At 40.7% G+C, this 27,934-nt stretch overlaps 1 protein-coding gene and 1 long non-coding RNA gene across 2 annotated transcripts; one reads left to right on the plus strand and one right to left on the minus strand.

Moving 5' to 3' along the window:
• Nucleotides 1-184: 184 nt before the first annotated feature.
• LOC117604327 (uncharacterized) lies at nt 185-27,862 on the minus strand. The gene is made up of 2 exons (XM_034324273.2): nt 27,693-27,862; nt 185-2,102 (listed from the first exon to the last, which is right to left on the minus strand). The coding sequence occupies exons 1-2, from the start codon at nt 27,707-27,709 to the stop codon at nt 1,115-1,117; spliced, it is 1,005 nt and encodes a 334-aa protein (XP_034180164.1). The 5' UTR covers nt 27,710-27,862; the 3' UTR covers nt 185-1,114.
• LOC143305419 (uncharacterized) lies at nt 5,002-6,282 on the plus strand. The gene is made up of 3 exons (XR_013062333.1): nt 5,002-5,266; nt 5,895-6,084; nt 6,149-6,282. It is a non-coding gene; the product is annotated as an uncharacterized LOC143305419 (long non-coding RNA).
• Nucleotides 27,863-27,934: the final 72 nt, after the last annotated feature.

The raw sequence follows: 27,934 nt of genomic DNA on the forward strand, positions 1-27,934 counted from the left end.
TAGCCAACAAAAAAAAAAAAAAATTAAAAGAGAAATGTGCCCCGAGGGGCAGAAGGGCACATCGTGGCACGATGCTATCGCAAATGTGCTGTAACGGGTTAAAAGTGGTTCTCATTCACCATCGACCTCGTCTGCTCTAAAATAACGAAGCAAACGCATTTCAAAACACATACACACACCTGTGTAATCATTAAAGTATTATAAATACTTTTATTCGCTACACTGAATGCCATGGTTCGATAATACAATTGAGCTTCCTCCTATAATGTATAATATATATATATATATATATATAAGAATATAAAAAATGTCTGCTGCTTTCACGCTCTGCAACGCAGTTGTAAAAAACCAGTAAAAAATGCTTGCGCGGCTGTATGTAGAAAAGGCATGTACATCCCGTCGAGAAGTCATATATTGTCCAGTCTTTCGTATAAAGTTCGCTCGTGACCGATTGCTCGAGAGAACGCCGGGGCCCATTAACGTCCCCCGTGTGTCGTTTGTCCTCGCGGCGCAATCGCACGCAACAGCGTGAAACGGCACGTCGACGTAGAAAAAGTATTTGTTAAACTTAGAAAAATATATTATACAAGTTAAACGGTAGCGGTCAGGAGGCGATCCACGATGAAAAAAAAAAAAAAATAAAATAAAATAAAAGAAGAAGAAGAAAAAACACCAAGGATCGTCTCCTGATCCTTATCAAAAATCGTCAGAATACATCCAACTCAGTCGAGAGGCGGGCAAAGTGTCCTTAAGAAACTATCCTAATTTAAGTGTTCACCTTTCCGATGAAAGTTTCGACAACCTAGTCTAACATCTCCCTAACAACTGTAACGGAAGTGGAACGGTTTGCAGGATACACGGTGGCCACGAGTAAGAACGGCTAATAAGGATCATACACTCCCCCGAGTCTATTTCTCTCCGTATCGCGTTCACACCATTCACCTTCGTCTCCTCGTTATATTTTCATTGTCAAAAATTTGATCATCGTCTCACGGAAACGACGGCCCCTGTTCTTGTTTGAACCGCGATCGCGCTTCGACCAGTTGGGCTAACAAGCTCACGGGCCGTGAACACATAACGCGATTACACAGGATATCTCCAACCGTGTCACGGATTAAGGTAACAAGGGATGATAATAGACGGGTTTGCGACTTTTCTCCATTACATAGAACGCTTTTGGTTTCCCGTTACCGGGAAAGTTCTTGTGGATGCTGGTGGAGCCGGATTTGCCAGCTATAGGAGCGTAGTACGACATGGCCGCCTTCTTCCGGTGTTTCTTCACCTTAGCGGTGTTCCTCGAGCCGTGAAGTTCATTCGTCAAGTGAATCCTGTGGACGCCTGAATCATCAAGCCTGTAAGTTTTGTTGCTTAGATTGCCGTTGCTCTTCTTCGATGATTCACCTTTCTTCTCTTCGTGTTCCGGATAGCTCAGCCTCTTGTCGTTGTTCCTAACGTGTTTCGACGGATTAACCTTCTGACGAAGAAGAATTTTATTACCATTCGAAAGGTAAGTGTACTTTTCGTTTCCCTGAGCTTCTTCGTTCGCTTTCGATACTCCCTCTTGAACAGTCTCGACGAAATTTTTCCGCGACGAGTTCTGATACTTCTTCGACTCCTCTAATTTCTTCTTCGCTTGTTCTATCTTCAGTTGAGCGTGCAGTCTCTTCTTCTCGCTGATCTTCTTCACAACGGGCAGATTCCAGTGATAAATCTTGGCCGGTTTTCCGTTTCCTTGAAATCCGACCGGGAAATTTGGCCCGATTTTCGTTATCTTCTCGTCCTTGCCGGATTTGTGCGGTTTCGTGATCGTGTAGTACGGCGGGCTGGCCGGAAGTTTCACTATGTAAACGTGACTGTCCCGATGCCCGTGCCGTCGGCTGTAAGGCTGATGAATCCTCGTCTGAGAGCTCAATCCGGGTGGCTCCGGACCAGCCAAACGTTTTTTATGATGCCCATCGGGAACCTGAAGCGGCGCCAGACCGAGCCGATTCAGAATGGCCGCGTTGCTCGTGTGAACCGTCTCGAAGTTCGACACGGATTGTTCGGCGGCGATTGCCACCGCTGCGCTGCCGGACAGCAGCACCAGTGAAAAGCCGAATAACCTGAAAGATGAAAAAGTAAAATCTTGATTAGTAACACGAAGGGCAACGGGGGGGTTTTAGAGTCGACGCGGTGGATATTCCGACAAGTGCCACCGTAACAAATGAAGCCATCGCTCTTAGACTGCTGGTGCACCTTGTAATTACAAGCGACTGATTAAAAGACGCTCAAGCTACACCATTTCACGCTCAGGCCCTACGGAATTAAACATCGTCAGTTTAAAACGCGATCCATCACGAGCGCCAGGTGCGGAGAGACAAAGGAAGACAACGGTTCGGACGTGACCGTGGCTGCTTCCTGGACAGCGAAGGAACGGAACTAGATTCTAAAACTGCCTGGATGATCGTAAAGTAAACCTTGAGTCAAAAGGAATATTTAATTGACCGTAAAACCGTCGACTATGGCAACGAGACGAGCTAGAAACTTTACGAGCGAAGAAAGAAGAAACGCGAATGTAGACTGAAGGAGCGTTGAGGCTCACCGGGTTGGTACACGCCGCGTGCTCCCCAACCATTGAGACAGCGCGCGGTTGCTTATCGTCCTCTCCGTTAAGGCCAACCAAGGCGATAAATCACCTTTTCCTCTTAATTACTCTCTACACGCCGCTCCGCGCCGTGCTCGCTAATTATTCCCGCCTCGTTTTTTTCTCCCTTTTTCCGGGATGACGCTTCACGCATAATACCGAGAAACGTGCGTTCCATTCGATTAACAGTAACCCGAGTGCATCGTCGATTGCCTGTTAATTTCGAGTTTCGAGGAAAAAAGTTGGGTAGCCGCGCGATTTACTGGCCGGCTTCGAAGCGGAGAAGACGCGGACATAAATCTAGCCGGCACCGTTACGTCGTTACATCACGGCTAACTGCGAGACGCGATATTTATGCTTCCACCAGTCTCTGTAATCTTCCCTGTAATTATTCCTGACGCTCAGTGACAAAGTAGTTACACCGATCGATGAGTATCGACATCAATCTGTTAAGAAATTATCCAGAAGCCTCTGACTATCTTTGGCGGCGAATGATAAACGCGCGGAGAAAGGAATAATTAAATATCCACGGTCGCTTTTAAAGGAAAGACTGGTTTAACTAGCGGTCCTCGAACGTACGTCGCGTTATTCGTATAAATTATAATAATACGCCAGCCGGGCGTCTCCCCCGATGCGAAATTATTTCCTCATCCATCCGGTCTGTTTCGAAGAGAAGTCGTATATGTACCGTCAGTCGTGCGTGCCGGATCTAAAAATAATAGGGAAAATCACGAGCCGTCCAATTGAAAGGACCGTCAGGAGGTAAGTAATACCGCTTGACGAGTATTCATCCTGGCCGCTGTTAGAACCATTCTCGACTAACAAGCTCGTTAACTAATTCTCATTAAAAAGGGATTCTTTGTTTCTTTCTATCGAGGAAGATCTCTCAATGTAATGTTTCGCTCAACAAAGCTCTATTCACACGATTCTCTCGAATTCTAAACCATCGCTCTCGGCCGCTCTATGAGGTCCGACTAAAAACCGTTTCCTCAACGAACAAAAACCATTATTGTGTTCGACATATCTAAAAATTCCACAACCGGAACTTGGTCAACGTGTGGCTCTTTAGTTTTATTTTTTACAGATTGTAATTGCAGGGAAGTTCATTCAGATATAGTTTAATATAAAATAGGTACGTCTAAGTTTATAAAAAAAAATTAAGTGGCCGTCCAGAATATTATCAATAAGATTGTGAGTTAATTCACGTTATCTGTGGTAGTTATTTTGCGACAATGTACCCCGAAGTTGGGTTGATTGTCACATTATATGGGGTTGGTTGTCTCACATTTAAATAGCTAAATTTATTAAGAGAAAATCAATTCGATTGAAAAAGTAACAATTTTATTATTAATGTCTTCACAGACGTTATAAAAATCACTTATATTTCAAGTTTAATTCTGTTTGAACACAAAATAATAATGAAACTAAGAAACTATACAGTCTTGAACACAAAAATTAAATTTACTATTGGAAACATTAAAAAAAAATTAAAAATTTAACTCTTTGTACTGATCAAATATAAAATTAAATTTTTTAATATTTATGATAAAAGTAAGAATTTTAAATCATTAAAAATAAATTTAAAGTCGTTGCAGCAAACTTATCAATTATTGAAAATCATTAAGTCAGCAGTCTTACCGTTAAAAAGTAAATTTAATTGAAGAAGTAACAATTTTATTAGTTAGTTGTCACACGTGACAAATAACCCCAAATGTTCTGTGACAACTTGACCCACACCGTTAAATAATTTACACTATCCACTCATTTATTAGGAAGTTCGAAAAATGCGAAAAGATCATCAGAATAAGTTGGATAAAACTCGAAACTATCAGATTTTAAAGACGTTCTAGTCGATACTAAGAAACAAATATACTTTCCTTAAAAAACAGATATTGCATAGATTTATTTCAAGTGTATCAAAACTAACAATGACCCGTGTCTTGATACTAATCTACAGCGAACTGATCGATCGCGGGGCAGAGGCGACAATATGTCCACTAGAGGTGTCCCTAATAGCACAAAATATTAAATACATATTCATCCAATATTAAAAATAGATTCAATCTCTTTTTAATATTTAAATATATATGTAATATTTATTCCAGATTAAGAAATAAATATATTTTTTTTAATATAAAGTAAATATCTATTTGATATTTAAACAGAATATTTTTTTCCAAATATAAAGTATATATTTATTTAATATTGGCAACAGAATATATTTTTCCGTATGTAAAATAAATGTTTAGTTAATATTAGAAACAAAATATTTTTTCTACGTAGAAATATTAATATTTATGTAATATTTATGAAAGATATTTTTTTCTAAATATACGAAAAATATTTATTTTACATCTCTTTTCAAATGTTTTGCTGGTTTTATGTAAAATTTTCCGGAAAGTACGAATTTCTACATACGAATCGAGTTGTCTGAACAACTGGTAATCGCCTGTTTCCATAGCAACAATTATTAAATAATATACGATCGTGTAATCAGGTCTCGACATCGCAGTTTACAATTTTCTATTCTTCCTATGAGAGAAATTGTTAAAAAAATTGTAAAAAATTTATAAATAATCGTTTAAATATTTTTGTGACAGAAGAATCTGTGTTTGTTGCGACATGTCTTTTCGATTTATTCAAGTAAGTACTCTAATTTCGAGTCAAACAATGATCGATCGGTCGAGCCGAGTCGAGCCCTTGAATTTGCCGAATTACTCGAAATCGACGAACTGTTTAAAACAAAAGCGAGCTACTTGAAAAAATCGAACCACTCGAATATTCGAGCCGGTCGTAAAACTTTGATTTATTTGAAGATGAATTTTCAGCTTGAATATTCGAGTAGTTTGATTTTTTCGGGTAGCTCGCTTTTGTTTCAAACAGTTCGTCGATTTCGAGTAATTCGGCAAATTCAAGCGCTCGACACACTTCTAATATCCATTTCTATTGCTTACTTTCTTTATTATAACAATTGTGACGATAATACTGGGTTTCCCCTAAATATCAAACGACCGTACAGACTAGGTGTTAGAAAACGAAGGAACATCCTTCTACCGAGTAAGTAAGTAACAATAACCAAAGATAAACGCGCGAATAGTCGCAGGTGAGCATTATTCCCGGCTGGTAACAGGAATGAGCAACCTGCTGGCAAAAAAGTCCTCGGCGAGGATTACGATTCCGGTTGAGCCGAAGGAAGATGGTAAAGATGGCCGTGTGCCGATCGTCAGTCCATTAAGGTTCGACGCATTCGTTGAAAGCACACGATTGGCAGGTTAGAAGAACGCGGAAGAGGAGTCCTCTCTGGTATACTCGGGACGAAGAGAACGCGACCCAAAGGGGCGAGGCGAGTGTAGATGAAAAACAAGAGGAGAGAAGTAAAGAAGAGGAAGAAAAAGAAGAAGAAGAAGTTGAAGGAGGTAGGAGAGAAAGGCTGAGAGACAGTGTAACCGATGGAAGCTTGGGTAGGTAACACGTGCGTGTGCATTCGAGTATGCGTGAGAAAGAGTGATGCTTGAAAACCCATAGGCCATCGTCGTCGCGAAGTTGGAATGAAAAATGAAAAGGAATAGGAACGCTGGCGTGTTGCGGTGTACCGAGATTAATCTCCATGATCATCAGCTGGATCAGCGTTTGCGGGTTATCCACTTTCAGTTCTCCGTTTTAACCTGGCCATTAGGCTCCGGATATCGAGTAATTCAATGGAATTTCCATCTGGCGTATTACACGATCGAAACGGGATCGACTTGGCTCCGATCCGATTGTTTCGTGAGAATCTTACAAAAAAAAAAAAAAAAAACAACCCGGGAGACACTGAATTCCTTCCGAGCGTTTTAACTCATTTGGATAAATAAATGAAATAATTTGTATGCTTTCGCTTTACCGAACCATAACATTTCCATCAGAGAAGATGAAAGGCCGAGTCATTAGCGGACGTACGGTATAAGTACCTCTAACGCTGATTGTTTCGGTGTACTTGTTATGCAGTCTGGTAATTTGCTACGTAATTACCGGGCTCGTCTCACCGACTACCTGCGTCGATAAGTACACCTCGACGATCGAACAAATTATCCCTCATTTTTCATTCATTTTTTCATTTTTCTTTCATTGGATAATAAAACTGAATACGTCGATGTACGAACGTCGTGGCCGGCTGATTGATTCAATAACGCGTCGACAGTAGTAAGTATCTCGTTTCTACGCAGTTACGTCGCGTTCTCGAACCACTTTTCGCAACAAATTGGTTACGATCACGTGAAAGGTTAAACGGGAGAATAACACGGCAATCCGTGCTCGGTTCGTTTCACCGCCAGGCGAAATAACCTGACACGAACGACGATGGTGAAGAAGGGACGCAGGTAAGTTCGATGGGACGTCGGTGGTTGCCGCGGGGTTGTAATGGCCCGGCAAGCCTGTAATTTCTGTCTTGGTCGAGTTAACATTCGACTACGAGAAAAGCCAACTCGCCACCCAACCTTCTCCCGCTAGCCTCTCGAATCGCAATTACTTGTACCGATTTAAACGAGTATGCTTATTAAATTTCCAAATTTTCTAATAGAAGCTTGAGAAAATAGGACAACGTATACAATTTTTTTGAAAAAGTAACAATTGTAATTTTTTTTTTTTTATTTCGGTTGAGTGGGTGGCAAGATCGCTGGCCCCTTTACTGGCAGTACATGAGGAATCTTAACTGGTGTTACCGAAAGGGAGTTGGGAAAAATGTATGTAGGGTAGAAGAGGGGAAAAATTTGCAAAAAAAACCCCAAGACATAAAACTAATGCCAGAGCAAAAGGGGAGTACAGGAGGACGAGGGAAGAGTCATCGCAGCACAGTACTCCCACCCCTCAAGAGGGATGGTAGTGTAGAGGTCGTGGAAGACTTAAAGGGAGGGAGAAAAAAGAAAAACAAAAGTTTAAGAAGTGGAGGGAGGTAGATTTTAAGTCCATATGGGGAAGGGTTTTTTAATCCGGTAAGGAATACAGTTGTGGTCATAGAGGGTGGTTTGAAAAATAAGAGGATTTAAATGGGAGGAAGTGGGAAATGAGATTTTTTAGATAAGGAACGATGCCGAGAAGTTTGGCTGGAAAAAGTAAGAATTGTAATATGCGTTTCTTCACACTCGGACGGCGGACCAAGGAGAGAGCCACAATTAACTTTAGATTAATATTTTTGCATTTATTTTGTAAATGTGAAATTAAATAATAAAATATAAATATTTTTTAAAGTCCGAATAGAACTATAACTGTATGCGTAACCCTATATGAAAATAAATAAACTTTTAACAAGAATCCTTCGATGCGATCGTTTTCACTGCACGGATTGACTGACGCCGATAGGGAAATTGCTTGCAACGATCCCGTCCGATCAAGATACAGTTCTTGTCTCCTTTAACTCGACGTCTAAGTGCGATTGCTATCGAACATCCTCGAAAGAGACAAGAGCAACTACCCTGACCGTCTATCTGCTCGTATCCTTTCGCTATCCACTTATCTCCGATCGGCTTAGTCTGGTAATTTAAATGCGTTCGATATTCAGTGAATCCTCGTTCGTGCAACTATGCCCAACATTTCGAGACAATATGAAAGTTTACGACTCGAAGCCCGGGAACAAATCGTCCCAGGGGATCGACTAAATGGTTAGAACTTCGAATACCTGGGATTCCAGGTAGACCTGACCGAAGGATTCCAGCGGAACGACTGCTGTTTCATTCCACAAATACCTCGTTCGCGAAAAGCTGTTTCTTTTATCAGAACTCCGCGTTTTCAAACGGACTGCAGATAAACTTGAAATTTATAAATCCTCGTAACAGAAAATGAATGCATTGGATGAGGCGCGTCGTTATTGACCAAGAAAAATTTCAAACAGGTATAATCCGCCTATGCGAAAGACTAATGGCAGGGATTCGGTGTCGCGTTGAAACGGGATCTTAGAGGATATTTTTACGCGGCTAGTCGACTCGCGAGGAAGATACGAATCCTAGATCGCGTTAACCCCGAGGTCGGAGAAACGTTCGGTGGATCCGACGGAGGATTAATCCGTGGCATGGGAGAGTTTGTTCACCTTGGTGATCCGGGCAGACTATAGCGAAGACCGTAGGCTCGTGTCCACGATAGAATCGAGCGTGCACCCTCGTCGTTGAGTTCGTGCGAACATCACACGTGCTCGCACACGCACCACCTATCCTACACTCTTACACCGTCGTACGGAGGCTTTGGCTTTCACGCGTGTATCATCGTGGCAGAAAATGCTTCGAGTTGTTTCTCTCTGAAGATTCAATAAAATCTCATCGGACAAAATGAAATCCTATTGAGAGTCAACGCGTTAAATAATTGAAAAGATTTTAAATAGAAGTTGATTTTCTATTTTAGATCATTGAACTCTATGTTTTCAAGCGGACTGCAGGTAAACTTGAAATTTATAAATCCTCGAAACTACAAAATCGTCGTGACAGAAAATTAATGCATTCGATTAGCCGCGTCATTATTGACTGAGAAAAATTTCAAACAGGCATAATCCACGACGTATGCGAAAGACTAATGGCATAATAAGGATAAGAGTAAGTTTTCACTCGTAATACTGGTTGTTACAAATTGATTAACACTAGAACTACCAAAGGGGTCAAAATGACTGGTTTCAATATTTTTATTTTAAATTATAAATTTTGTTGAGGTATTTTATTGAAATCTATGTTGGCTATTGTTGAGATAAAAAATGCATGTATACAGGGTGTCCCGTAACTGGTGATATAAGCGAGTAGGTGATTCTACGTGAAAAATTGAATCGAAAATGTAGAATAAAATTTTTTCATATGACGCTTTATTTTCGAACAAAATAAGTTTGAAAATTTATCGAGTACCAATTAGTCAGAATTTATCAACCAATTAGTTCTTATCAGAAGCACGATGATATCGATTGCACGTATGGAAAAGCAAGTTCCATTGTTAGATTCCGATGTTTAATAAATATTTTAATAAATTTGATACACAAAATTCTTACATTAGACAGTTAAAGTAATTTTCTACTACTAGCGATTCTTTACGTGATTACACAACTCTACTTCTGGCTCTGATTCGTATTCCGAAGGAAAAGTGTTCTGGTACTGGTTTTAAAAGGTCGGAATTCTGATTTTGAAAGTGGTTGGAATGAGGATTAGGACCGATTAGTTCTTGCATATTACTGAGGTTCGAAGGATCAAGCGTATGATTCAGGGATGGTGAGTAAGGTATTCAAGGGTCGTTTGATAGTGCGATTAGAGACAGAATTTAGGATTGACTTATCTTAACCGAAACGCGAAGAATAAAAATATTTGCTTAGTCTATAACGGTATCCAACACCATCCCTCAGGATGTTAACCTTTTCGCTACGACGGACTTGCCCGGTACGGGGTAATCCTAACACAGACGCACTTAAAAAAAAAAAAAGTAAAAAAAAAATAAATTTCGTAATATAAAATGAAAGAGAAACGAAATACAAGAGATCAGGAACCATAGAGATAACATATTATATTCTGCTCTACCAAGGTTAAAAATGAATGCGAAATTTAACGAGTGACTAAAGTCACCGTCGATGCACAGCGAGCGTGAGATATTGGATGACTATTGTTAGATTATTTCATTTCAATAATGTGCTGGCAAAAATGAATCGTGCATCGAGAGCACTGCCCTTTGTATTAGTAAAAGTAGAACCGATTGGATCTGTCATAAACACAGTACAGATGTCGACTACAATAGATTTTCCACGACGTTGCCTTCTCTTGTTTTTACTTTTTCTGTATCATTCGTACTGATTGACAAAATAAAAAAAGCGCGCCAAATCCTTTTTTTGATTCCTTAACATTCACTGAAACTAGCTAGATCTGATATTTGAAAGTATGGGTAGGGGGCGGCCCCAATAAATATTATTTTTGTTTGTTTATTTTTTATACTTCATTTTAATTAAGCGAAAGAACGATGTGCTTAGGTCCAGATGACACACTTGCGAACAATGGACATTTCAGGAACTAACATTGATGATTTACACATCATCTTGCGTCGTAATTTATATGCTAAAGGAGGCAATAGCAATGTGCTAAATATCTATTCACTAACACCTCTAACAATAGCACCCAAAAGGAAATTGGACCCTCTTCTTTATTTATAAATTATTACAAAAAAAAATTTAAAAAAAAAACCTAATAATTGTTACAATTTACCTTCCAACACAATATATTGAAAAAAAAATTCAATGGAAAGCAGCGTTGCAAGGTATTAATTAAAACTTACAGACGTCCTTTCGAGTCACAAAAATAAAATCTTCTGAAATCGGTACAAAGCTGAGTTTTATTTTAAATCCATTTCAAAGGTTCAGTGATTTTATGCCATCTCATCTGTACACAAACTGAGGTTAGCTCCTAATAAAAATCACTGAATGATTGCAAACGAACGAATAAAATCACATTCGATGAAGATACATCGAACGCAACCGGAAGACAGGTTGATTCTATACAAAGTATCGAAAGACACATCGGTTCGTGTTCATCCGCAACGGTGTTTCTTGCGATTCGTTCAATCACAGAGCCGTAATCACAGATCGAAGTATAAAAAATTAATTGCAATCGCGATTGATGAATGTCTTACGAGAAGACGCGTTCATCGGAGGGCAAATGACAGTGATCGGTAAATGCGTAGCGAAGGAATTCAGCTGTTCGACGTGAGTGAAATAATTTATTGATTTCCGTCGGGTATGCATACCACCATCATAACGAAACATCGCGTCACGTTGCTGCTGTAGCTAGAGAAACAGGCGGACGTGCAGTCCATAAATCTCAATGCACCGAATTCGCTTGGACCACGTCCGACTAACCTTTCCTTCCAATTAACTTCTTCCTTCCTTTCTATAATCTCGATCCTACGAAACGTATTTAACTACAAAGTGTTTCTAAGTTCTAACAATCTGTCCTCTCGTGCTGCTCCAAGGGAGGTTATTTTCTACGGGTACATCGTCGGTGAATCAGAAAGGGAAATAAGGAAGACCGGGTGTGATTGTCACACGGATTGATTGTAATTATTGTTATAATAAAGAAAGTAAGCGATAGAAATGTACTAATAACCCTTGGCAACGCGTGGACATTTTGTCGCATCTTCCTCGCGATCGCTTAGTTCGCTGTAGATTAGTATCAAGACATTGTTAGTTTTGATACACATGAAGTAAATTTTTGCAACATCTCTTCTATTAAGGACGTCTTTAAAATCCGATAAAATTAGTTTTATCTAACTTATTCTGATGATCTTTTTGCATTCTTCGAACTTCCTAATAAATGAGTGGATAGTGTAAATTATTTAACGGTGTGGGTTAAGTTGTCACAGAACATTTATGATAATTAACTAATAAAATTGTTACTTTTTCAATTGAATTGATTTTTAATGGTGAGACTTAATAATTTTCAATAATTGATAAGTTTGTTATAATTACTTTTGATTTATTTTTAATGATTTAGAATTCTTAATTTTATTATAAATATTTTAAAATATAATTTTATATTTAATATTGTTTAAGATTCATGATCAGTACAAAGAATTAAATTTTTCATTTCTTTTTGTAATGTTCCCAATTGTAAGTTTAATTTTGTGTTCGAGACTGTATAGTTTCTGAGTTTCATTATTATTTTGTGTTCAAATTTCAGAAATAAACTTTAAATATAACAGATTTTTATGATAACATTAACAATAAAAGTATTACTTTTTCAATCGAATTGATTTTTTCTTAATAAATTTAGCTATTTAAATGTGGGACAATCAACCCAAGCACCGGATACATTGTCGCAAAATAATTACTACAGATAACGTGAATTAACTCACAATCTTATTAATAATATTCATAAAACTAATTTTTTTTATAAACTTGGACGTACCTACTTTATATTAAACTATGTCTGAAGAAACTTCCCTGCAACTACAACGTGTAAAAAAAAAATGTGACAACCATACCCGATCTCCCCAACATTATTATGCAAATTCTAGATGGTCCTTTCATCGTTTTTCAATTATGTGCCGGATGAGAGAAGAAAGAACCTTGTCCCCTCTATTGAATAAATCTCACGAGCCGCTTCCTCGACCCACGCGTTATCGAGTTGTTTCTTCACGAATTCGTGCGTACTTTTGAAAATAACACACCATGACCGTGGCCGAAGTATGTCACGAGTTCACTGTACGTTCGCGTCACCTGCCAAAGGTGAGCAAGAATGAACGATCGTCATAGAGCCTGGGACCAAGCGTGTAAACCGGTCGTCGACCGGTTCGATCGTTCTAGCGAGAATTCATGGAGATTTCCCGGTATCTCGTTACCGATGCTCGAAAAAGCTTCTACATCTTCGTCTATCTGCCCGAAGACCGCCGATGAAAGTACCTATTCGAAAAAGCGCATTAACGAGCACGGTGATCGGTAATACCACGACAATTGATGAGCCACGCATGCGCTCGGATAATTGGAATTGTTCGAGCACAACCGCGAGCCTAGCTCGTTCGAAACAGCCAGCCTCGATCCGCGCATAAATTTCCCTTCGGACGACTCGAATGACTAAGAAACATTACCGCGAACGCGATCGGAAGGTTTGCCTATCCAAAAGGAGCTGGCACGTTTTTGCGTTCGGTTAGAGGAGCAGCGAGTCTTCCTGTATCGCGAAAAGGGCGATCGGTAGCCGAGAAAGGTATTTACCGGCGATTAGCACGGTGGAAAAAGTATCCTGGTACTTGGAAAAAGTATTAAAGGTTTTCTTCTTTGTAACTTGTTACGAGTATCCCTAATCAGGTGACGATCTTCTGATCGATCCTGCCCTACGCTATATTGCCAAGGTCGCGTTTCATCGGAAACCAAGAGTAATTTCACCCCGGCGTTGATTAATGAATCGAGAACACTAGCGGGGAAAAGGAAAGTGAAGGATGATAAAAATAAGAAGTAACACCGTGGGAGAGCATCATCGATTCTACGTGGCGCAGACGTCGCCTTATATAGCGTCAACCCTCCATTACGGGCCATTGAATCCGCGCGTATTGCCAAGAAATCGGGGAAAGATAGAGAGAAAAAAGAGGATGGGATAGGTAGAGGAGGGAAAAAGTCGATCGTATCGGCGAGTAAATGCGTTCCTACGATTCTCTTAATGTTCAGCAACGGGTCGTGATTCAAGGAGGAAGTAATTATCGTTCCTTAAAGCCACTTTCAGATACGCATCGACATCTCGCGTTTTAATGCAATTCGAAGGGAACAAAAGAGAAAAATAAGCAATTAGTCTCCTTAACGAGTTTTAATTAGACTTTAGTCGTTGTATCTGTCGAGATGTACAGCGGGTGATCAAATTATTAGAATCACTCGCATAAATTGACAATTTTACATAAAAAGGATTAATTCTTAAGGGATTACGCCTAGTTGGGATCGGGTAATTCTCAAGATTTTTTTTTGACGTCCTAATAAATATTTACTATGAAGTAAAATATACCGTCGAAAAATACATGTTTTAAAGTAGTTTTAAGATTTTTTTAAAGAGGGAACGCTCGTAGAACGTCCTTTTTCTCGAGATCACTTGCGGTGGCCACGATATCTTTCAAACCGCTTATTTGAATTCAAAACCAAAGAAGATTGAATTAGTATATTGTATTATTAAGGGCCAGAACGAAGGATTTTTAATTCCGTTGAAAAATTTGTTCTTTATCGCAAAGAAAACACAATTTGACCACTTCAAAAACTGGATCTTTCAGTAAAATTGTTGTCATTTTGGTGAAAATCAAAATTTAGCAAACCCCTTCATTCAGGCCCTTAACAATATACTAACTCAATCTTCTTTGGTTTTCATTTCAAATAAGCGGTTTGGAAGATATCGTATCCACCGCAAGAAAAGAGCGTTCTACAAGAAAAGCTGTATTTCTCTCATTATTTAACATTTTACTTTTAAAAAAATCTTAAAACTACATTAAAACATGTATTTCTCGATGGTATATTTCACTTTACAGTAAATATTTATGAGGACGGCAAGAAAAATCTTGAAAATTACTCGATCCCAACTAGGCGTAACCCCTTAAATGAAAACCTAGTTAAACAGAATTTTTATTATTTTCTTATGATGCTTGAAAAGTTATGATACACGGTTGAAAAAAGTGAAAGTTTTTGATCTCAACTCCATCGAAAATTTGTGGCAACATTTATTATTAGTAATAAATGTCAATTGATTGAACGTTTGATAGAAGTATCGGCCAGAAATAAAGCAATCAGAATGAATTGCTTAAAATGCATCGAAAGTATGCCGAAAAAAATTGGAATATAATCTTTTAAATGTATTTGTTTATTCTTATAAATACTTTATTGTATATTATTAGTGGAGGATTATCGATTAAAAGTTACTCAATGTAAAACCCTTCAAATTGTGGCTCTATTTATACACAAACACAAAAAACCTATTTTTCATACTGTGGCTCTAATAATTTGATCACCCACTGTAGTTACTTTCCTCGATTTTCTTCCTTTCGACTCGACAAAGATTTTTCTATGGATCTTTCGCACGCGATTTATCGCGAAAATCGTTCGACGTGTAAAATTGTTACGCGGAAAAGCGTCTGGAAACATTCGGTGGTCGCGGATCGTGGCTTCCTGGAATTCGGATTCGCTCGATAATAGTAAATAAAGATGGGAAAATCCTTTATAAACGCATCGAAATGGGTCAACATCAGGAAACGGTGATAAGCACGATTAAATAACGCCTGTCCTTTTGCAACAATAGCGTCGACGAAGACGCGTACGCGTAGTCTCGAGAGATAAAGGAACGTTGACGTGAGGCGAATTGCAAACAACGATCCTGAGGAAGAAGGAACCCGAGAGGGACGGGGTCTCCGGCTTGGCCTCCCCTCGCATTTACATCGATCGTAAATTCAGCAGCCATAAACGTATATCTCGCCATTAGATGCCGCACCACCCGCGTCGCGTGTTCCTCGAGGACGTATACGCGAGTACGTCCTCCTTCAAAAGGATTTCCCTCGCATCAATTACGCTCACTTGACACTTGCAGACTCGAGTTCCTGAGTACATGTAACAAGCAAACCACGTTTTCATCATGGCCCGTGATTAAGTTCCGAAAGTTTTCCTGTTTCCCATGGAAACTTTCGTCGAATCGATCGACTCGAACCTTCGAGAAACGTTAGCATAGAAATATGTATAATATAGAACAGCACCCTCTCTTCCTCCCCCTTTTTCTATGGAAAGAAAAACGCACCCCAAACAAAACGACGTTAAGCTACCATTAAGAAACACGAGTTGCTCGAAGAGAAACCCCTGGAAGGTAATTTACCCGAAGCTCGTGCACCCCCGCGAACGAGGCACAATAGAACCGCTCGTCGAAGGGACTCGAGAATTCGGACGCGAATCTACGGCTTCCAAGACTTTTCAGAGGGAGCACTTGCCACCGCTTTCTCGCTATTCCGTGAAAAATATCGAGTATATTGCCTAAGAAAGATCGAATACAAAGAAAATCCAGAGGGAAAAAGATTGAGACGGAGAAAGAGAGAAAAATAGGGGGAGACGAAACGAACGTCAAACAATGCGATCCGGTCTTATGTAACCTGAAAAGACCAGGCTAAAGGGCCATTGTTTTGGTCACGTAGCCCTTTCCTCCCTTCTGCCCTATAACACACTCGAGTGTATATATCTTTTTACCTGTGTATCTCACGCATTCATCCAGCGTGTAACATCCTGAACGTTCCGTGGAACCTGTTACTTGGTTAGATACCAGATTATACCATGCCTCTTTCTTTTTTCATCCGGTATTCAACCTCTCTCTTTCCGCACCGGTGAGCACGTTAATTGGCGCACTTACGTATTTATAGGGCCACGATTCGCTAATTAGTCAATTGGATTAATGCGTCCGGATGATAAACGAAAGTAGCCGGAGTCTGATGATTAACAGGTCGGATAATGATAGTTGGAACGCGTCGGAAAATCGGCTATTAATTTCGGGATTGTTCGTAACGATCGATCGATGATCGGCCTGGCAACGAGATAATTTGACAAGGAGAAAATTTGTCAAAGGCTAGCGGGAGCAATTGCCGTGCAGAAGGCTGCTCGATCGGCTCGAGACCCTGGTTGCCGCCAGTCTTGTAATTGGCTCCACTTTGGCTCCGCAGGACTCTGCTAAGGAAGTGTCTTCTCGTTCGAGTAACGGGTAACAGAGGTTCTCATCGTATCGTTTTACCAACAAATTTCCTGTCTCTCGATCCACCTATAACGGAGCTGAACAGGTAATTACATTTCCCTGTTAACGCGTCGGTAAAGTTGAATAAAAAATAAGGATCGTTCGAGAGGAAAATGTTTTTCACGAAGGGCGCGTGGAACGTGACGAGAGTCGGAAACAGTCTTAACGGATTGCGATGCGGCCGGGTAGGTCGATAAAATGAGGAAGCGCAAAACGATCCCAGGAATCTCGTTGCCGCGTCGTTTCTATTTTTCGTTCCTACGGAAGCTCCCGTTTTCTCGCTCGGCTGCCAGTATCGTGCTCTTCAAAGCCAAAGAAAAGGAGAAGAAGAAGAAGGTGTCGAACGCAATTCGAAACGCGACGATTCTTTGACGAACCAAGAACCCAGGCATTCTATCGCTCGATCCGCTAATGAAACAGCTAATTAAAATTTTTACCAGCTACGCGCTCGTCTAATTAATTCAACTATCTCTGTAATGGCTTGTACCATTGCGCGATCGCAAATGAAATTACGCGATTCCACGAGCGACTCTACTGCGTTCCCAAAGCGTTCCACGTTGGTTAATTCAATTTGCAAAGCGTTGACGATTTAATCAAAGGGAACACCGAGGAACGGCGATCCTTTTCGAGAAATCGAGAAACAACGATCCAGAGAAAACAAGAAGAGGAAGCAGAACGAGTTGCATGCGGATGGATCTCTGAGGACGCGTATAGACACCATAAAAGTATAGAAGAACGTTCGACGTCCTCGAGCGAGTCGACTGAGCGAAAAGTATATAAAATTGCGGATCGAGGAATAAAAAAAATGTAAGGAAAAAGGGAAGATCAACTTAATGAAGTTCGAAAGTAGCCTCGGGAACTATCTTCCAGCTAATGCAACTGAGTTCTTATCCTCTTCTCTCCGGACAATGTTCTTTTTACGTCAATGCGAGAAAACTTAATGCATACGTTAACTTTTTCCTGAGACCCTAAGTGTTCTTTGCTCTATTAAATCTAACATAACGATCGCCATGGGCGAAGAAACAAGATGAAACTTCGGCACGGATAAATAATTTTCAGCTAATGTATACTTTAATAAAACAGCAGTTTCAATCTCAATATCCTGTAACCTGAAGAATTATAACTCTTTTCATGAAATAAATAATGATGTGCGGCCCGACTAACGTGTCGGGTTCCCGACTAGTCGGGTCGATTCGGGAAAAATCAGGCGGGCGTCCGATACATGCGTGCAATCGGGTAGCCCGATTATTTCGGGTTCGGTCGGGTACAGTCGGGCAGATTCGGACGAGCTTCCAAATTGTCTTATTCCAAAATTCCATATAAAACAGATTTTGCACATATGAGAGTTGGGCTGCGGACCGCGGTAGCTCGTCCGAATCTGCCCGACTGTACCCGAGCGGACCCGAAATAGTAGGGCTACCCAACTGCACGCATGTACCGGACGCCCGCCCGAGCCCGTAATATCGGGTACCCGCACATCCCTAGACAGTGTCGGCGTTAGGGGGGAGCACGGTCGGGCAATCGTCCAGGGCGCTAGATCTGTACGGGGGCGTCGCAGCCCGGTGTCCGGGCATTCTCGTATGCGTTTATTCATTTATATCCGTTTAACAATTTTTACAATCTAACTACAAATTCATCGTTTCATATTATTACCGTATCTTTTTTTCTTAAAAATTTTGAGCCCTTGAATGGGCGCCACGATAATCTTGCTCAGGGCGCCAATATTGCTAAAACCGGCACTGTCCCTGAAAATAAGACATCACAGTTGGGAGGCTGTCAAAATTTCCTATTAAACCCGGAAGACTACAGCCTCTGAAGGGCTGTGCCTGCCAAATAGCACGTGTTGTTACCTGAGCCTAACCGAAAATTATTGTCCCCGTCTAGGTAACAGGATGGAAGATGAACTGGACAATAGACGCACCTGTTAACCGATCCCGAGATGCTGGTAGACGAAACACGAAAATCCGAATCGATGATCCACCCTTCTTACTATTCTGTTACCGACATTCCAACCTTCGGTCTGATACATCTGGAATATTAGACACGTGCGAGGCATTCTTTGGTAACATCCTTTTGAACTGTAAAGAATCCTTGAGAATTGAATATAAGGTAGGCAAGATAGAAGGGAACGGTTCACGAGAGAAATTCCAGTCTCGTGCTTCGAGTATGAATCGATCAGGAATAAGACACGGGGACAATGGGGAGAAACCGTAGGATAAAGAAGGAGAAGGAAAAGAAACGGGAGAAAGAGAGGAAGGCTGGAGTTTGAGCAAGCAGCCGCGTCCGAAACATCCGCTGGCAGCTTTTCTTTTTATTCTCTCCTTGCCCGCCTCCTCCATTTGTCTCAAGGATCCCTCTTTTACTTTCTTTTCTCTCTTCCTCTGTTCGCCATCCTGCCGCAGGACCTAACACCAGCTCCATTCAAGCAACGCGTCGGGAAAGAGGATAATATTCTGTGTGGAGAGCCTTTGGCTCGATTCGAACCACCTCCAAAATCGGAACGTACAAATGAACTTAATTCGATCGGAGATTTAATTAGAAAGAGTTGGGTTTCTTACGGGGTAGCGAGAAATGATAAACGAGGGCCCAGTTTCGTTGCATTCGCGGAGCGACGAAAATAAAGATTGATAGCGTCGATTACGAAATAAAAGATGAGGGTAAAAGCTCGCGAATTACATCGGTCGGTTCGCTTTTACGGTGGAAGAGCACGTGAAACGTAATTGCAAGGCCGCGAAATTTGTACGCTCGGCCAAAGCTCCATTCCCAGATCGTTAATTCCCCGCTAGCGCTGACCCTGTCATTACGTATCTTCGGCAGTAAACTTTGATTACACGTTTCGTGCGAACGGTGAGGAGGTAGGTACTCGAAGGGAAAAGAAGAAAAATGGGGTATGGAAGGCAGCCAAAACCGCGTTATCACCAGTAATTGAACGCGCACCGTCTGGGATACGCATCCCAAGCGAACCCTTTTTTTTCCCCGGCAAATTTTCGAGGCATTAGAGGTAAATTTACATCCGCCACGCTGGCTTAAGCGAAGCAACCGCTTCGAAAAGATCGATAACCAAAGGGCGAAAACTTTCATGTTTTCAAGGAGGATCGTTAAAGATTTTATTATGACATCTCCGTGGACGGAGCAAACGATCTTTCTCGTCTACGTAATCGCTTCGAAGGAAAAGAATTTTATAACCGATTATACTTGTGTAAATATTATTTTCCATCATATACACACGCAACACCCGTCACGGTTGACGGACTCATTAAACGAAGGTTCGAGTAAACACGCGTCAACTTTGAAGGCTTAGAAACGCAGGAACATCCGCCACGTTGAATCCAGTCGAGAGAATCATCTTGACGTTTTTATTGTATAATCGTACCCCCCCATGCGAATAGTAAAAGACGGGCGTAAAACAGGCCTAGTTGATTTTCGCAATCAGTAATGTAACGCTGGCTCCTTTTTGCACCGATTTCCACGTCAACCGGTGATAGCATCGGCTTCATTAATCTGTCCGCGCTTGCGTGTACAAGCGATCGCTCAATGCTCTGCTAGAGATACGATTTTTAACGGAGTCTACACGTTTCAAAACTAATCACTTTTGTCGATTAACGGTGTCGCAGCTGGAGCTCTGATCGACACGACGAATCACCGTTACCTTCTTTTCATCTCGAAACACCGACACGTTTCCTCGATAAGCAATATAATCGCAGCAAGATCGGAAGAACCTTAAATATTTGAAGCGGTTACCTCTAGGACAATCAATTATTTTGGCAAGTACTCTTCGTACGAGTTCCCTTTTGTTCCTCCCTATATTCTCCCCCTATATAGTTTACTACCCTCTCGTACGAAACGTCCCAATTACAAGTGGCTCTTGCTGTCACAACGAGAGAGAGAAGAACAAAAGAAGAAAAAAAAGAGAAAAAGCGACGTCAAAAACGAGATCACCGGGTAGAAAGGCAACTTGTCCACGGTGTCACGCAGAGGATCGTAAATCCTCGAGTAGGAGCATCCTCGTACTCGGGATTAACGCGAGGCACGTATGGATCGTTGGTATAATTTCCGGATAAATTTAGACCGGAACAATACGTTAGATTTGACGGTGTACGTAAAAGTGGCACGATTTTCTCCCAAGATGTTGTTCCGCTGGCCTGGGCGTGTCAAGTGCAACCGCGTGGTCAGGTTTATTCCTTTTTAGGTATTTACGAGAGCTCAGCTGAATAATGAAAAGGATGCCGACCGAGCGATTATGCGTAAAAGTAACTACATAGCGGTAAGTGAAAAGGAAGAAGCCGATTGGCAACTGCCGACGCGGTTTGAATTTATAATTTACATTTCCATGGGAGACGCACGGTGCGCGCCGATGTATCGGCGGATAATACATCAGCGCGGTTTACTTATTGTGAGAAATCGCAACATGGTATTCGCGTTTCTTAACCCTCGGACGGCGGACCATGCAGAGAGCCAGAATTCTAATTTAATTCTACACTTCGTATTATCTTCATTTTCTAAATGTTAGAGTAGCAATTCAATTTCAAACGAAGCTCGTGATGGCGTTAAAAGAAAGGTTCAAGGCGCTAATCATGCTGCGTATTATGTTTCTTTTGTTCAGTTGTGTATGTGACTATTAGATGTGATATTGTGGATGGCTATTAGAGTTAAATAATAAACTATGATGATTTTCCATGCGCATGGTGATTAATTTTATTTCTCCCCTCATAAAAAGCGTGTTAATCTTGGATAAAGGTATCCATGATAAGCTTTTGGCTAACACTAAATTATCTAAATTTTTTTCATGATTTCAACAAATTGTAATTTTTTAAAACGATAAAAATATGTACATATTTTAGTGAATTAATTTTAATAGGTTCTCAAAAAACCTCAAATTATTTAGTCCAATTTTAACCGAGATATTCTATTTTGAACAGTGTGTACTCACTTTTACTTCTCACTGTATATATTTTACCAAACGAAACACAAAATTGCGGGAAAAAATAAAATACAAAAAATGCGGGAATTTATTACACAACCTAATATATAGCGTTAGACGGTTAGAGAGAATAGATGAATATTGACGAGCGAAAAGATCAATAGCATAAAGGGAACGTCTAATCTTCGCGAGAACACGAGTTTTTATTATAATCGCACTTTCCACAGAATACCATTTTCCTGACGTGCTATTAAATCAATTGCCTACAAAAAAAGAATTTCTCAGATGGAAACGAAGGAGAAACACCGTAGAAGGAATACGAGATATGTATACGGGTGATAGCTGGCTTTCAAAGCGCACGTGTTGAGAACAGAAATTTATCGATCGATCGTTAACAATCTCTGCCAGATATATCCTCCACGGGATTCATTAAACGCCCCTAAACGATAACCAGAACGCGCAGTGCGGCATAGAGGCGATTTAAATGCGTGCATACGCCTAACACCCCAATAGAGACGCGTGCTGCGTTCAATGGACATTCAGGAACAATCCATTTAACCCTTATTAGGTCAGTGTCAATGGCCAAGATTGAAACGCCAGCGGAACAAACCTCGACGTCGGTAAATGGTACGTCTATGCAAAATTAATAACCATATTTTTTTATCATTCAACTTATCATTATTATTACACAGACTGAGCCATTCACCTAGATAGCAATTAGAAAAAGTGGGTACACCCATACCTTGCTTTACGGAAAAATTGGCCGTAAAGCGAAAAGCCGTATAACAAATCAATTATTTTGATACAAACCCATACGAATTCAATTGGATCTGTTCGAAATTTTTATAAAATAATGTAGTTTTAGTTTTTAGTTCATAAAGCTGTAGGAGAGGGTAGAAAAAGGCGTTTCGTCTCGGGATTGTCTGTCAGATTCAACGGACGAATTCTATATATTCGAACTGCATGCCGGGCGACCGCCAGCGAGAACACTGTCGTTTCGCCGCCACCTAGCGGTCCCCGACCCGAACCAAAGACGTCCGGGGAGACGAAACCCTCTCTCCCTCTCCACTAAACGCCTACAAAGTATTTTATTCTTTTTATTCCCTCTAAAAATGTTTACATAAAAATAAAAGTACACCATTTTTTTTCGGCCGTATAATGAAACATTGTGGGCCGTAAATCGAAAAAGTGCCGTAATTAAAAAAGGCCATTATAGAGGAATGCCGTATAGCGAGGTACAGGTGTAGTATTAATTACTTGAATCACCCTGTGCATCACGATAAACAAGGAGGACGATCATACTCGTTACGTTACGGAAGTTTACTCGGACATGCCGTGCAGTATCTCGTGATCTTTCGACTTTGAAAATATTCATGAGCCGAACGAGCATATCCGATGCACTCCGAACGCATCCCAGACTCTGCTCCTTCCCTCCCGACCGTGCCGGCTCTTTGACCTCAGCACCATTCTGCATAACGGTGCATCGGCCTGGACGTTTGCCTATTATGTCACTATATTCGCGAAAGGATGCTGTGTACCGTAACTATAGCCTGGATGCAAGTTTCTCGGATTTTCTTCAACCCATACACGATCACCGTTCGCGATGCAACGTTTATCGCGAGGAAAGAAGAAAATAGAGATCGTGCCCGGTATAACAAAGTCGGCATAATAGGGAATGCAACGAGCCGGGGACGGGAACGCTGTTACGGTCTCTATCGATCTTCCAAACGCGTTCGCGGCGCTTCTTTTTCTCTGACAATGAGTTTTCTTATAACTGTCGCGGCAATTGCACAGTTATCGATTTCGCGATTTAACGCGCGATCGATATCCAATAAATATCAAACGATTACCGTGAACGTCGCTTTTAACGATAACAGTCTTACGTATATCTGTTACTCGTAAACACGGTAGCGAGCGTTTAACGCGATAGTAAATGAAACGCGTTTAAACGGTTTACGATCTATTTCACGTGTAGAACACGAGAATTTCTGAAAAATGACGCGAAACGAGAGAAATCTATCCTGGAATCGTTTCATTACAGGTGTAAACTCGTTTGATTATCGCATTGCGCGTTACTTTGTTTATGAAAATAATGAATTTTTAAGATTATTTTCAAATTCAACGAGGGTAATTTGTATAGTTGCAATAATTAACCCTTTCTCTAAAAAAGTGGTCCTTAGTGGTCCACAATTTTAATTTAATTTTGTTTTTTATATTATTTTCTTTTGCTTAAAATTTATACATTTAATTTTAGGTTTCTGCCCTTAATATATGTTTTGTAACTCACAAATAATATAATTTAATTATCTTTCTTTGCCCAAATAGAATTATAATTTACACTGGTGAAATTAATTCCGGACACTATGAATAAAAATATTCTTTATTCCATATTTGTGCAGAAAATGTATATTCTGCTATACTAAATTAATACCGTAATATTTTTATTGTAATCTATAATGTTTATACCTAATATTTTCACATGATTTGGTTTGTAAATGTTTAAAAATTTTAATTTAAAAAAATCTCTACTGTGTTGTTATTTTTGTTTTCGCGCCTGGCAACGCTGGTGAAATAGCCAATTACAGAATGAAAGGATATTCAACGAAATATTAATTTTTTTCTACCTCCTTTGATGTGTTGAAATTATAATTTTTATTGTGTATTAAAAGTATCGCTGTAAATGGTCTTTTTACTGATTTTTTTTTATATAAGCGACGTACTAAAATTAGAAAACAATGATTAAAATATAAAATATAAATGATTATATATTAAATAATTGAATAAATGTGAAATTTAAGTAAAAATTTAAGTGTCCAGAATTAATTCTACTAGTGTACTATGTAAGAAATGCATTATATCATACTTTCTACTTTTTTAAGAAAAGATCAACCATTATATAGAGGTCAATAACTGTATACGCTACTCTAGCAGTAGGTAATATCTTAAAGAAACATCTTGAAACTATGTTAGTCGAACAAACAAGATCTTGCGAAATCATCGAAGTTGAAACCTAATGTTTGCTCGTCGATTACGTCTAGTAAACCGATCATTGCTCTCACGTTGTTCGAACCACTCAGACGAGTTTCTCCATGCTAATCGAGCTCGAAGCACCAAGTTCAGCAAGTGACTCTAGCCGTGAAAAAGAATAGGCAAAGGGGAGTCTCGGTGTTCCGAGAATCAAAGGGTGAAACGCATTCGCAACTGTTTCCTGAGGAGGAACTGTTCGTCTCTGTCGACTCCCCTGAAAGCAGGAAGACGAGGCCCAGAAGAAGAAACGGAGGAATTAGAAACATGAGAAATCGTTAGAACGCGCGTGCTCCTATTACTCGGATGCCAATCTCTTGCTCTTATACTCGACTTCTCCTGAACACCGTTTACACACGCATTCAACCAGCCTATTTACGTATGCTTCTGCCTACTTATGTACCGAGCAGTCAGCACGTACGTGCCGAGCACATAATATATCGCGTGTCCAAATCGAACTGCCACCCTTCGTTCCCTTCTCGATTTTCCTTTACCTCGGGGAGGGTCTCTCGACAAACAGACCTGCCGCCTGCAAATGGTTGTAGCCTGTGCGAGCAAACACGTCTGCAGCCTTTCGAAGATCGTGTTATTTTTACGTGTACCATCTAGAGCTCCTTCTCACGGTCTCTAAGCAAATATATCTTCGCTCGGACGGATCGCGGTACTCGCATTTATTAATAAATTAGTGGGATAAGTTTCCGAATGGCCCCACTAAAATTGAGAACTCAGGTCCGGTGTATAACTTAAATTGACTACCAGAAACCGATTAAAATTGGTTTCAGAGCTGAATGTCTTACCGTTTCTGAAATATCGTGGTAAGAAATTTTTGTACAATTTTGGGACTGCGCGTGCGCTATTCAATACTGCGCATACACAAAACCTAACCTAATCTAACCTAACCTGACCTCACCGCGGTATCTCGAAAACGGTAAGACATCCAGCTCTGAAACCAAGTTTAATCGGTTTCTTGTAGTCAATTTAAGTTATATACCGAACCTGAGTTCTCAATTTTGGTGGGGCCATTCGGAAACACAGCCAATTAGTGAACAACTGCGCTGAGTCATCTACGAAACGATGCTTTAACCAAGATTAAGAGGTAAAATGTTTCAACGAAAGAGCTAATTAAACCTCCGATAATTACCTCTCGTCAATCGACGCGGCAATAGGCGTTTCCAAAACTCTCGTTGGATAATTTACTCTAACGTAGAAGCTGTCGATCGAGCCCTTCGCTCGACTTTGACGAGACCATAACGCGAGACGTTCGATGAACGATAACCTTTGACAAGATAATTGTGCATTCAAGAGAATGAACAGCAGAGTAACGGTGTTGGTGCACAGGTTCTCTCTTTTAACCGCAATCTCTTCCGTTTATTCCCCGCGATCAATTACGACAAACGCCGGCTATTCTTCTCGGAATGATACCCTATCGAAATCGATTCAACGGGTTAAGGAAAGCTGGTTATGCTCAATTAAGGAAACGGTTGTTGGCGAAACGAATGAAGGAGACGGGAGGAGCGAAAAGCGAAGAGGAAAAGGTACACGAGCTCTCTCTCTCTCTATATTGCCGGTGTAATAATCCACGGCAGGAATGGTTATGCCCTTAACACGCACCAGCACGGCGCGTATGCAAAAGTAAACACGTCGAGCCTGTTTAACACGTTCGATCGTGTGCGTGCCACCTTTTCTTTCTCTCGCGCTTTTTTTCTCTCCCCTTCTAACAATCATGCCAGTCCCTTTCACCCCCTATGGTCGGTGACTAACACACAAAGACATACGGTGCCCTTAACGTAAATCACCGACGCACACGGCCCTGTGTTCCTGCCTTTGCCTGCCGTACGTGTCGATGCGTGGGCGACCCCTCCGAATCGCGTATCGAGTGCCGACAGACTAACAGAAAAGTGCACAGTGCACTTACACCTTCTCGAAGGCGAACCTACGATCGCTCTGCGCTACACGCTATTTATCCTCGCGTTCCGAGCTGACCAGTTTGGAGAAACTTTTCAATTTCATCGAAGGGAATTAAATTCAACGGAGCAAATAGATTTACACGATGCCGATAATCCCTTCGTAAAGAACGATTTATGCGACGCTTAAAGCCTTATGGCGAGCGGTATTGTGCTGCGAGAGGATGTCGATTAATGTAGATCACCGCAGGACTTTTATGCTCTCGTCTGCTTCCACGAAGTCAATAATTTATTACGATGGGCTTTGGCTCGAGCCAGAGTCAATATTGACCGTGCTCGGATAGAGGATACGGCGTCGTTCCTCGCCCGACTACAACAAATTCAATCCACCAATCCATCTGCAAATATTTGCAATTGCTTTCTCGAATTTTGCTTCTTGATAAAATAGAAATAAAAAAGGAACGGGCCGAGCCATCGATATCGGCCGTTACTGGTGTACTAGAATTTATTGGAAACGCAACGTGCCTGTGAGATTTATTACGCGGCCGTCAGTTATGGATTTTCGATATTTACTGCTCCAGGCGATAAAACTACTCCATCGACTGTCGACGATGAATGAACGAATGAATGAACTTGGAGCAACTGCTTTGCAATGCGTCATACACTGTCCAATGATATTACGTTCGAAGAAAGTACAAAACCCGTGGTAAAAGAGGAATGTATCTTATCTGTAGCGAAGGAAACGAATTGGAAAGATCGACAGGAAGTGGCTCGATTCACCGTTTCCTCGCCGACTAGAAGAATTGTTTACTACTTCCAGAAAGCTAAGAACATTCTACGCTGTTCTAGAATTTCTCGGTCGAAGGATTTAAGAAGGATTTGAAAAAATGTCGCATCTATAAAAAATCTAAGTCGAAAGCAATTTTTGAAAATTTTCTGCGAAGAAACGAGGAAAATGTTGGTTGTCTTTTTCAAAAGACAGTTTGAATTTCAACGAAACTTTTGTTGCTTACCTTTCAATGGTACACATGTCGTGGCGATATGTTTCTCAGAGTACAGGTCAAGCACAAGTATTTTTCTGTTGAACTTGGACCGTGAAGTTCTCTGATGGTTGTTGAAGCACCATTAATACCCGAAGCAAACGAAACGAGCGCGCGTCAACGACTGAGTCGAGGCAGCACGAGCACGAGTTAAGAGTACCACGAAGAGTGTCGGTAACCACCGAAGACGCCCGAAGTCCCATTCGAAAAGCCGA

The sequence above is a fragment of the Osmia lignaria genome, chromosome 7 (genome assembly GCF_051020975.1).
Source record: "Osmia lignaria lignaria isolate PbOS001 chromosome 7, iyOsmLign1, whole genome shotgun sequence".
NCBI classification, from domain to species: domain Eukaryota; kingdom Metazoa; phylum Arthropoda; class Insecta; order Hymenoptera; family Megachilidae; genus Osmia; species Osmia lignaria.